The following is a 12889-nucleotide window of genomic DNA, read 5'->3' on the forward strand; positions in this document are numbered from 1 at the left end:
CCGCTATCTTTCCAAAGAGACGTTATTTCCAGAAGCATCAATGTGCCCCGGACATAAACATGTTTTAAAAGCTCAGCAATGTATTTCCAGGCCTTTCAAATCCTTCAGCCTTATAACCAGACAGCACGTTTAATCAGTACTCTCTATTATGTTTTCTTTTCAATAGAAAGAATCGATAAGCATATTTTTATAAGCACAGCAGTACGCTGTATCTATTGGATCCACATTCAATTGTATTCCTTATTTCATTATCTCTTCAAAAGCACTTCAAATAAATAAAGCGACTTCATTTGCAAGTGAAATGTAAAAATGGCTACGCAGAAAACAATGCCAAGATTAGAATAGGTTGAAGCAAAACTCCTCCTACGGCTCCACCGTAAATAAACTATCAAATATACGCCTTTCTTGCCAATGCTGAAAGGTCAGTAAGAAGGCACAAGGCTAGGACTGGAGATAAGGCTTTTGCTAGAAGAATATTTCCGTGTTGTTTACACTGTTGCACATTAACATCACAAAATGGAGGGCGTTCATTAGCATAAATTATCCTCGGTTCCATTTCAAGCCAGGTGGTATTAGCATGTCAGTCTTGACATTGAGTTCTAATCTGCTGCTGCTGCTGAGAATCTCGAAAGTTAGAAGTACGGCCGGACGGCATCTCCATCCGCCAGCTGCATAAATCTCGCTGCCTAGACACGTCCAAGAAAGAAGATTCAAGTATATTTTGATATTCCTTCTTGAAACATAAGGGGAGCCAAAGAATTTAGAAACATTCGCGGTGAATTGTTTGCACAAAAACAAACAACTCGTAAAATACGAGCAAGTTTATACACAAAAACTCGCCTATGCAAGCCTGTCTTTCACGGAGCCCAGCAGCACAGCTGCAGGGCGGACGAGAAGACGGCCACAACCGGTCCCTTTTAGTGTGTGTGGAAGAAAACACAAACTTCAGGAATGAGTTGAAATCTCATTTTTAAGTATCACAGGAATACTGCGGAAATTCTTGAAAGCTCGTGAGTTACAGATTCGGTCACTTAGAAATAATAAATATTATTTACCTAAAAAAGGGATTTTTTTTTTTTTTTTTTTTCTAATCTTGTATTTAACAGAGCTAGTGCAAGCATCGTTCAGGTAATCTAAGATCACAGGAATACAAAGCGAGCCCAGGCTCATCTAGATTTTATATACCAAATTTTGTAATTTCTACTTATGCAAAAAGCCTAAGTAAAACCTTTCCTTGGACTACCCCCAAACGTTGTGTTATCTGAAAGCCTCATGTCTGCGGGAAGAAAATATTAAATAATTTGAACACATGCTTTAAATAAAATGAAATCAGCATGAAATGTGTGGTTCACGCATTACAAACGGCAGATGACAAAAAACATCAGTGCGCAAGACGTAGCTACAACTTGTGAAGTACCTTCGCACACTACTGTAATTTATGAAATCCTGAAGAATAAAACACTTCAGAAAGAAAACATTGCAGGTTGTTACAGAAATCCTTTCAAACTCTGGTATGAGGTTTTGAAAGTTTATCCACGAACGTATTATCTGAGAGTCAGCTAAATTCACTTGTCGCGTCCCTATGGCTACATCAGTTAGTTCACTTCCGTATGCTTCAGCCTTTTATTTTTTAATCTACTATACACATTTTCTTCAGTATTCAAAAGGATGCACTGCTGTTCAGAAAGAACTAGACAATAAGAGAACAATCAGACCAATCGAGAAAGGCCCAATCTTAAACAGAAAAACGCCTGGCCTCGTTAAGCTACATGGCTGTACACAGACATCCAGATTTGTACAGATCAATAACGCCTTCGCCTCAGAAAACAAGCTCCCTGGCACATATCGCACGCATTAGAAACGTGAACTATTTCATCTCAGAACAGGAAGATGAACATAGCAATGTGGAGCCCTGCATAGGAGAATCTCCCGGTGTCAACAGTCCTAACTTTTCCCATTTAGAAGAATATCACTCAGGTAGATGACTAGCATTGAGGTTCTTAGTCCCGAGCCAACTCCTGAATTACTCAACCTTTTGATTCATACTTAACCTCACCTTGATTTTTCTTGGTAGTAGCAGAGTATTCCTTCTATTTATAAATTTACGCCTCTACCACTACTAAATATTAAACATACACGTACATCTTAGCAGCTGACTGCTTTAAGCAGAAAAGAAATTGCTAAATGAACTACAGGAAAGGAAATTCTTAGGATATCCTTAAACACAGTATTTACTAACAAACCTTATTTTGATTGAGAGAATCATTCCTTAGTCTCTGTTTGTTCTTCTGCAATTTACTGGGCATCATCTTTCCCGTTCTGAAGTCAAAACTGCTGAGATCAACAGTGTTTCCCAGGTATCTTGCCAACTGAGGCTTGCTTCTGAACTTCTTACCACTTGGACTAAAAAGAAGAAAACACTTTAGTATGTTTTGTTGTACAAGAGGATACAACCTTGACTTCTTATAACAGGTTTTATACCTTGTTAAATAGCTAAAAAGTTTCCATTATCTTTATTCCATGTGGCGTGTTCATTGGTGTAGTTGATCAGTGATGGCATTCCTGCCCAACCTCTGCATATCCGCTCCCATCCTCTGCACGGGATTTCATTTATAGGTCCGCTGCTGGATGCTAGGACACGCTACACCTCGGGAAGCTGGGTCAGCAGTAGAGCTAACCCAAACTCCAGCAGAAGAAGTACAAACACCAGCCCGTGGCCAAGCGCGGGACCCTCTCTGCACAAAGGTAAAGACCGTATGCAAGGTTTAAACCGCTTGCTAGCTAAGGCCACCCTGGACTCAACAGCAACCCTTCTCGGCTACCAAAGAGCGAGGCATTACTAGTGTAATGTGCGGAACTAGGATTTGAGGTGACGTGACATTCTCCTAGCTCTTCAGTCGCTAAGACGGGTGAGCAAAGCCAGGTAAGTAACTGAAGCAACAAGCAAGCAAGCAGCAAGCAAGATGATGCGGAATATGAAACAGGTCCAAAGCTGCAACTGTGCACATAGATCCCACCATAATAAATCAGATCAGTCGTAGGGATAATATTTAAATCATCTTCATACGGAATTATGGAATTTTTATTAGCCCAAGTTCCCAGCTGATGTTTTTGAGTAACATCAGCCAATATCCGATTTCCAGTTATCCTAAGGAAGGGGTATTTGTACCCATCTTTACATCACAGAACTTTCTATCCCCTCTTCTCTACTTGGTTCTCAAGCATCCCGAACAGTCACATACCTTGTGCACACTCTCTGCTCTAAATACACATTTAATCCACACATATTTTCACCGACCTCGCTTACTAACCTGTCTGCAGGCCCTGTGTGCCAGTCATGGCTAATAAGCACCGTACTGGCAAGAAGCCATATAGTTCGTTTCAGTGTAAGGGACAACGGTCCTGCCCCCAGACTTAAAAGCTCGGCAGAAAATCAGCTATCAAGAACTGCTACGCGAAACTCGGACTGCAACTCCGGTTCGTGATAGCCTCTCAGTATATAGGTGGCCATGAAAACGGCTAAATAGCCGTCACGTGAAGCCAACAGTCCCTTGGTCTAATGCAAATTTCGAGGCGATGAAACAAGCCCAGAGTCAAAATCCTTCCGACTACTGAAACCCAAAAGGTTCACTGAGCTCAGAGACATTTTCACGCCACTTCCTTTCTGCAGAAAACTACTGAAGAATTTTGTTTTCTTCACTTTTCCGAAGTGTTTGGTTGGGGTTTTTTTTAAAACTTAAAAACACCTCGAGGCAAGAACTTCCCCACAGAAGAATATGTATTGAATTCTGGGAAAAATAGCTAATTAAGCCAAACGTTTTCAAAGTCATTTAAATGACTCCAGAAATATGGAAAGACATAATTAACAAGAGGTAAAGGGTGGGAGAAAGAGACTTAAAACAGATCACAATCTGAAGCTAACCTCCTCAAGGATGGGTGTGGGAGGGGAAAAAAACCACCCCACCACACATACATACACACACACATCCCACCACAAAACTCTTCTACTTCTCGTAAACCAAGAATTAAAGCTACGCTATAAGCCAAACTAAACACAACACCAGTTTTATTTTAGATAGTCGAGATTAACATCCCGGTTTGTTAACAGCAAGAAAACTTTTGCACGAAAGGTCAGAGACAGAGCAAGCCTTTTGTGGGGCAAGCAGGTTTGCTATTAAAATAATCTGACCCACTGCCTTTCATTCCTATTCAGGCACCCATAAGAAAAGTTCAGGATAACACATTGTCAAGAATTCCTGGCTGCCTATCCCCGTTTCCTAACGGAGTGGAAGGGCTGAATTTACTGAATAAAGCCTCCTGTTCAGAATTACCTTCCCAGCTTTCTTAATGAACATCAAACACTGAATGAAAAGAAGAAAACAAGGACTATAAGCAAACCCTGAAGTTGGTGTTAATATTCTCTGTTCCGGACACTCTTTTTCTTTAAATTAAAACCTGTATACACTCATTTTAGCCCATAGCTAAGTAACTACTAAAAGGATATAGGAATTTGACATCCTACATCTTCTGTTATATCCGAACTTTGGTATTAAAGAGGAAACATGCCATCTTTCATTTTTCCCATATCACCACCTCCTATTGTTCTGTAAGGAGTTAACAGACTGTGCCATCAGGAGAGCCCTTTTTACTAGTTTTCCTCTGGAGGTTCCTTAGAGAGAAATGTTTCATGTACACCTCGAAGGAATCCAAAATTCCAGCAGTGAGCAGTTACCAGCCTAGCCTCTCTAGAAATTCTTCCTGTAGAACTCTGAGAACAGATTTCACAAGTAAAAGCAAACTTTATAAACGCATCTAACATTCTTAAATTCTACTATTTACACATCTAACATTTGGGGGTCTTATTTTTTTGTTTTGTTCAGTAATCCAAAACCAAACCAAAGCATATGATCCAATATTCCATATTAGCATCTGCATGGATCATCGGCATGGCGGATATAAAAGGCACAAAATCCACAGCACAAAAATCTACCATTTAAATTAAGGGTGAAACTCTTAGCAGGGACAGACTTCAATCTGTTAGCAAAATATCTAGAACCGCATTTTTGGGTCGAGATTAAAAAATACAAACAAAAAAAATACAAATTAAAAAAATAACTCAAGACAAAAAAAGAAGCAACTGAAAATAGGCAATTTTTACTAAAAAAGTGTTTGATATTCTGTCCCACAGCTTTTGCTTCCATGCTTTTCCCACACTGGTGTAAAGGATGAGACTAGCTCCGTCTGTCCTTGACCTGACGTGACAAGAGCAAACAAAAAAGGCAGGCAGAGAGGAATCTGTCTGCCTTAGCTTTGGTTGCCACTGAACTACTTATTCTGGACTTTTTTTTTTTTACATGTCCTTTATTTCACCATTCGTCCTCATCGTCCTACTCCTTTTCCAGATGTTGCTGGCTCCAGCCAGCACTCAGTGGATGCAGTACCTCCCCGTCTCCGCAGACGTCACTCCTCCGCATCCCACTAATTCATGTTATCGTCAATACATCTTTTCCTTCCAAGTGGTGAACCAACCATCTGCCCTCTCCGACAAAAAGCAGAAATTCTTTTTCTTAGTCCTTAAGCGTGTAGCCTTCTATTCACTATTATTATTTTCATCCTAAATCATCCCTTTGTGTTCAAAGTCATTCAATTTCACCTGATTATTTTCTGATTCTCACTTGTTCTGATGATGTCCTATGGATGGGACTTGCTGATGGGTGCGTACATAGCACACATCACCCGTGCAACCAAGTTAACAGATATTAATAACGGATGGGTTCCAAGAACATCATCCATGCAACTCTGTTAGTAGCTTACAACAAGCAAGAAGCCCTTGTTTTATCATAACCTACTACTCTCTCCTCTTCACCCCAAAACCTGTATTCTCCTTTCTCCAGCTTCAATGAAATCTAGTGACACACAACTGGAAGTGCAGTCCACTGAACTCCAACAGATTGAGTGGCATTCCTTCTCCTAACTTCAGAACATTATTTTGTCACAAACTCTAAAATCTAGTGAATTCCACTATGAAACTACATTTCATTGGATTCCAGTTTCCACAAAAGCCCCTACCCTTACTTGTTCTTCATTTCAGAGTTTCCACAAGTTCATAGGAAGTCAAAATACTGGAGAATGTGCTCTGTAAGCATTCTGGGTCAACCTCAGTAGCCGGCAAGCAAAACACCCAGTGGCCTTCCACTCAGTTTCAAGGCTGCAGTTTTTTTCTAATGCCATCCAGACTCGTCATTTCAGATGTCAGACTTTCCCCCTGTTCTAAGAGGGAGACAAACACGTGAGCTGGAAGGACTACAATAAACTCAAAACTTGGTTTCCACCCCACCTATATTAATTTTCGCATACCTTCATTTTTTCCACTACCAGTCCTGTAGTCGTTTCCATTTTCTACCCTGACAATGTAGGCTGTCAAACCACAGAAATAATGCCTTAATTTCTGAATCATTCCCGGATTATCTTCAATCTCTAACCTGCTCCTGCTGCAAAGCTTTCTCTTACCTGCAGAGAAAGCTCCACGAGGTAAAAGTCAAATAAAAGGCCCATTTGCAGTGGCTTTATTTGAACATCTATTAAACAATTAGTGTGCACTAATGGAAAATTGTAAGGTTGTAGAACCTATTTAAACCAGTATGTCTACATAAAAGCCTACTACTTACACATCTTGGTTGAAACTAAGAAACAGCATGATCTTCTGTTGTTTTGGTTTTGTTTTTTTTTTTTCCTAAAGGTGTTAAAACCAAGTTTAAGTTCAAACCTAGTTTTGAGTAGAAAAGAAAGGTGGAGAGAGAGGGATGAAGCTTTCTTCTCTCTGAGAAAGCACTCTGGACGATAGTCTGGAGATATCTCAGAAGTCAAACTCAAAGGGATGTTGAAGAAAGCTCAGATTTTGAAGTCACGCTTGCTGCAGACGATTTTTAAAATGCATTGCTCTGACTTCACATACTCTAAAATTTCAACTGCTACAAAAGTCAGAAGCATGGACCGCTACATTATGTTAAGGAAACATTACACAGATATGGGAGAAACCAGTAAAATTTGCCCTCATCCACATGTTCTGGACATTCATTAATTTTACACTGACTTCTTTCGTGCAACAAGAAGTGAAAGCGTTCTTTCAGGGCGCTGTGACATAGCCAAGCCTCTGGTCTGACAAAATTGCAGTGTGACCCAACGCTGAGACAATTAAGAATTGCAAGATAAATGTGGGATTACGCAGGAATATCTCCAAATATGATTTCAACAATAGATTGTTGTACGACTGTTATTTTTATAAGCATTAACCAGAAGTTACAAATATTTAGTCTTACCTAAAGACAGTTAGCTTTCTATAGCTTCTAAAAAAAAAAAAATTTGTTAACTTCAATTAGAAGTTTCTAGGTTGTTTTTTTTGTTCCCCAAATAGAAATATTATATTTAGTGCACCGGAGAGAGTTCTACCATAGTTGACATGCATATCAGCACTTAAACTTTATGCTGTCAAATTAAACACTGTACAACGTTTTTCGACATAACCAATTAACAAAAACCAGCACACCTCAAAAGAGGTGGTGCGCAACAACATCTAAAACCTATTCTTTCTGTGACACTATCAAGGCTCAAATCACTTTATACAAGACTAAATGAAGAACACCAACCCTTCACCTCCAGCTATACGCTTGTGCAAATTCACATACTACACAAATTGAAGTTCTTCGTCGGCTGAAGGTGATTATGTTATATAATGAGCTTGCAAGGAACTTTATTAAAAAAGACACTTTTCAGATGTTTCCTGTGAAGCAGTCGAGCGAGCTAATTAACGTACAAGGAAGTTACCTTGAATTTTATCATACAGCAAAACCTACCTGGCCCCCTCCCCAGTTCAAAATGCACAGCAAGTTTACGGGCAAAATAGTAGTGTGGCTTATTAAAACAATAATCTTGTTGGCAGACATTTCTGGGTTTGGTTGCTTTCAAAAAAATTTTGGCAATCTTCCTTTTTACATTTTGCATTTTTGCCTGCTGACTCTCCCCATCAAACAGATCTTTGAGGAAAATTTCAAGCACAGCAATCTAGACGCTCCAACAGCAGATGCTAACAGGGAAAAACCACGCCGTCTTCTCCAAGTTGAAAATGTCTTGCTTTTCATAACACCTCTAGCTTCACAGATCTGCAGCAGCGGCTAAAATGGTAAGAAACTGAAGAAAGAGAAGGTGTGATTTCACGGCTATTAAAACTACAATTAATTCCCTTAATTTACACCCTCTACTAGAGCACTGCAGGGTCAGACTAAACAGATCGGGCACGTCACCTATCCCAAGATGGCCAAGAGTTGACCGGTTCCTGTTTTCTCAGGATCCCGTCGGGCAGGCTGTAGTCTCACCTACAGCCACACGCCAGTGAAGAGGAAGAAAAACGCTAAGCACTTTTGAAAAGGCAATTCAGATTAAAGACCTTGAAATTTGGCTACCTAACAGAGGTAGAACAAGGCGAGGTATTTCTACCAATCACTCCCCTCCACAGGTTGGGAATGAAGCCCAGGAAAGTAAGGGAATTCAAAATATATCCCAGCATTTCACAGTGCAAGAGTAAATAAGACCACAGAAATCCCACAATAAAATTTTATAGTCGTTTGATCTCATGTTCAAGGGAATGTCATATTGGACAGCTGCTGACTAAAGCCTCCTAGGCAGCTGACCTCTAAGGGAACACGACGGATTTGCTCACCAGGATACCAAAACTGCTCTGCAATTGTTGGAGATAGCTTTCCTCAAAGATTTGTTTGCAAATACACAAACACACACTCTGAGATGTTCAGAGATTCAATAAAGAAGTCACCACATGTATGGCACAAGACAATACATTTTCATGCCTTCACAGGAGTTCTGCATTTGGTGTGTAATTTCGCTTGCAACAAAACTGTAGTTTTTTATTTATTTTTTTTTTTTTACACAGTAGTACATACAGTTCATACCACCACACTAAAGCACCAACGGCAATTGACACCAATACACTGTAAAAGGTTCATTTCTAGATTGTTACTTAGTCTTCTATTTATGGAAATATTCTTGATTCATTTTTCAGAATCTATTTCTGATTCCTAAACAACCTGATGAGCTCTTTTGCTGGGACAGAGGACTGATTCATTGCGCCTTCATAAAATGAAGTCAGAGTTACCACTATGACTTTGCAATAATCATTATTCTCTTTCAGTACAGGGATGAATTGACCTTATAAAGAAAATAAATTTATTTAGCATGCTAAGACCCTATTAGGCAGCATGCTTCAACCCTGTGCTGCCCCAAACTTAAGCAGGGGAGACTGCTACCATTCATTTTCAGAGATCAAGGCAAGTAATTGAGCCATGGAAATACAAAATCACACCCGTCAAACTTCTTTTTTACATTCTCCTGCCAACAGGCAGAACAAAAGGCAGCCAAAATACTCAAACTAAAACCTGAAGATGATCAGGGAAAGCCTACACAAGAAAACTTGGGCTAATTTGTTTGTTATTATCGTTTGCCTTCATTTAGGTTTAGAAAAGCAGTACAGTTACGAGCAGCGAAGGAGAAAAAGATGCAATCTCTCAGAAGAGATGAGAGGAACAAGGCGGCAGCTGAAAATTGTCCTCAATGAAGGGCTGCTCCTGAAGTGGGTGCGCTGCGGGAAAAAGACGTAACAGGGGCAGCGCTAAGAAAGTAACAAGCGGATAATGGCAGCAATTTTTTTTCTTGCACAGAAGGTGAAGTACATTCTCAAAATTCAGACCTCACCACTAGGACTTATTCTATGCTCTAATTCCCTTTGGAAACAAAACCCCAATAAGCCTATGTATAACATAAGCACAATTGAGCATCGCTAAGGAAGTCCTGACTTGCTCGCTTCTAAAGATAAAGGTAAAGATCTCCCTTAAAAAAAAAAAAAGGGGGGGGGGGGGGGGGGGGCAAAAAAAGTGCAGAGAATTAAACTAATCTTACTGTCACTGGAAACTCTCTGGCATTTATCTTCCAGTCAAACCACAAAACAAACTTCAAAGGGATGTCTGTTTGCCCCATGGGTACACCTATACTGGAAAAGCTTTTGTAGTTAAACTTAACAGCCTATTAGAACCCACTGAAAGCGGTGTCAACTACTTGGCTTTTTTAATCTCGACTAGAAAAAAAAAAAAAAGCAGAATAGTTCTTGCTTGCTTTTTTCCCACGAAGAACAAATGCATCAAACCAGAATATTAACTTGCTGCTGCTATGAAAAGTAATTTCATGCCATGGTTTAAGGAACATTTTTCAACAGGTAAACGCTCTAGGGGGTTATATACACTAAAGGGATTTCACCGACGGAAAAGAAGGGTTAAAGAAATCAGAAGCTGAGATCCCCACATTCAAAGTTCCCACTTTTCTCAGACTTTTGCAGGGCTTTAGAAGCACGACTGAGTCTTTTGACAGGACAGCAGCACCCCCTACCTCAGAGTACACCGAATAAATAACACTTTAAAAAAATCGTGGTGCAAATTTATGCCAGTATTAGGCCTTACATAAATAGGTTGCGACTAGAAGAGTCACTTCAAAAATGCTCTTTGTGTAGGTAGAGTTTCTCAGAAGACTTTGATTACAATAAGATAGCAATAGTTACAACAAATTGGAAGGATGTTGCACACAAGCACAGCAGCTTGATTTCAAAGAAAAATCAGATGTACGGCCTTAAATGTAATGCCCTGTCTGTAGGCAAAGTGAAAGAATACTCTCAGGTTATCACTCTGCAGATATGGGGAGGACATCATAAAGGACTTTGTAGGAAAGCCATTCGGAAAGAGGCCTTCTTATTCTTGAGGATCAACAAAAATTGCCTTTCGGCTCACCTTTGCTGTAAATTGAGCGTTCACTTTACAGCATGGACAAGATGGTCATCAAGAGAATTCCTACCTTCTTTAAACTAGAAAAGATCATGTATATTGCTGGAGGTTGCTACGTATCCCAAACGGATTCAAACCAACGCTGTTTTGTCTCAGCACCATCGTAGTTTCTTCTTGACTTTAACCTGTATCGTTGCCACTGCGAACGTTCCTTGCGCTTGAGACAGAACACCCCTATTCGCTACAACACGCGCCCGAGCTACAGGCGGCGCACACCACACCTCCCGCATGCACAGCCTTCCGGGGAGTTACCTGCCGGCTGCGCCGGAGCCTAAACCAAGCACTTATTCCGAGAACGCTGTGCTAGCTTCGCATTTGTCCTACATTCCGTACCACAATTTTTAATGCACTATTCCCAAGCGAGTTGATATTACTAAATGTCATAATCCTTTCCTCCCTCAAACTCCGGCTCCAGAAGGATTTCTCCATCACCATTAACAAGGATTCTGCAAGCCAAGCCAGGCCTCTGGTGTCACCTGTGCCAGCCTCCTAGCCTCAAATCAAGACACACATGGAAATCTATTTCTTCTGTTTGTAGAAAATCAGGCAATCGGGAGTTCAAGTGAATTATTCTGAAGATGTACAAATTAAAATGCAATGTACATTTTCATCGTTTGTCCTACAGTGGCCAAAAAACGGTGGTATTGCTCTTTAAGTGGTCATGCCAAACCCTGACGATGCAGGCTTTTAGGGAATATTAGTCTGTATAAGGCGCACAAACCAAAACCCACTTTGTACCCAACTACATATTTTAACAACGTAGTGTTTATTAACATTCTTCCCCCCCCGCAACAGAGCTAGAGTGACATAACTCTTCTGAACGTATTTGGCCTGCTCTACTTACTGGATCAAAACAGATTTTCATTTGTTTTAAATATAGCAGTGCTGAAATCTGCCTCATAGCTATAACAGAATAAAAAGGGGAGGAAAAAAAAAAAAAAAAAAAGAAGATAAATTTCCTATGCCAGTCCTGCCTGCAGCCATGAAAACATTTTTGTATTTGTTTCACTTTGGTTGTGCAGAAATAGTCCTGTTACTGTACAGAAGTTATTTCTCTAGACATAAATGACTACTTATTTTTCCAAACCTGTAATCTGTAGTGAAATCAACAAACTCTAAGCTATGAGTTGCCTGGTAAGTTTTTCGTTTCAATTTTGCGGTTGTTTGGCAGAAGATCTGCATCACTGCTAACCACGCTGGAAGGCATCCTAAAATTTGAAACATTTATTCCTACCACTTTCCCACATTAAAAAGACAGAATTCTAGAGTCAGTGATGAGCAGATTACAGTCTTGCGTCTTCAACAAAAATTGTGTTAAAGAGTTTCTTAACAGGGTTTTAGGCAACAGCAAAATCTGAAGGATGAAGGTTCAGATCATTACACAGAAGGGGCTAACCTCAAAAGCTGTGTTTTGACCTAGTACGGTATTTGTGAAGTATTTCCACCACACCCCTCTTTTAATAGCTTTTTTATGGTAATCACGAAGGTCAGAAGACTCCCAGATACGTATGAAGAGGGGCAAAAAACATCCTACCAGAAACTACTGGAAGTGTTTTACTTTATCCGAGCAACTGGTTCACACCTTCCTAAAGCGCAACATGTTAAAATACCATAAAGCAGTCCCGAAACAAGCCAGTTTCAAAATGCAAATAAGGTAGATTGCAACATGTAGTAATCTCGCAAGAGTTGTTCTTAATTACTATGATTATTTAGACCATCACAGTAAACGAAGCTTTGTCCAATCCCTTTTTGGGGTTTTTCCTAGCCTTAAGAAATCATAAAAACATAAACCTCAGGTTTTTAGTCAGCTAACGAAGGTGCCTTAATGAACTTAATGAGGTTATGTATCATTCTTTGCAAAGCAAAACCGAAAACCTGGAAATACTAGAACTTACTGCACTTTCCCCATGTTTTCATAGTTTAATTAAGGATCTATAATACCTGAAACACTGCCACCCCTACATTCTGATGGGACAAACAGGTGGCTAAAC

At 40.0% G+C, this 12889-nt stretch overlaps 1 protein-coding gene across 1 annotated transcript in view; it reads right to left on the bottom strand.

Annotated features, from left to right (window-relative positions):
- Positions 1-12889, bottom strand: part of MBD2 (methyl-CpG binding domain protein 2) — a 41574-nt gene that overhangs the window by 26392 nt on the left and 2293 nt on the right. The window contains exon 2 of the mRNA XM_082497452.1: positions 2244-2403. Within this exon, the coding sequence (XP_082353578.1) occupies positions 2244-2403 (160 nt within the window). The remainder of the gene's footprint in view (positions 1-2243; positions 2404-12889) is intronic.

Source organism: Vanellus vanellus (assembly GCF_965231255.1).
Source record: "Vanellus vanellus genome assembly, chromosome: Z".
NCBI lineage: Eukaryota > Metazoa > Chordata > Aves > Charadriiformes > Charadriidae > Vanellus > Vanellus vanellus.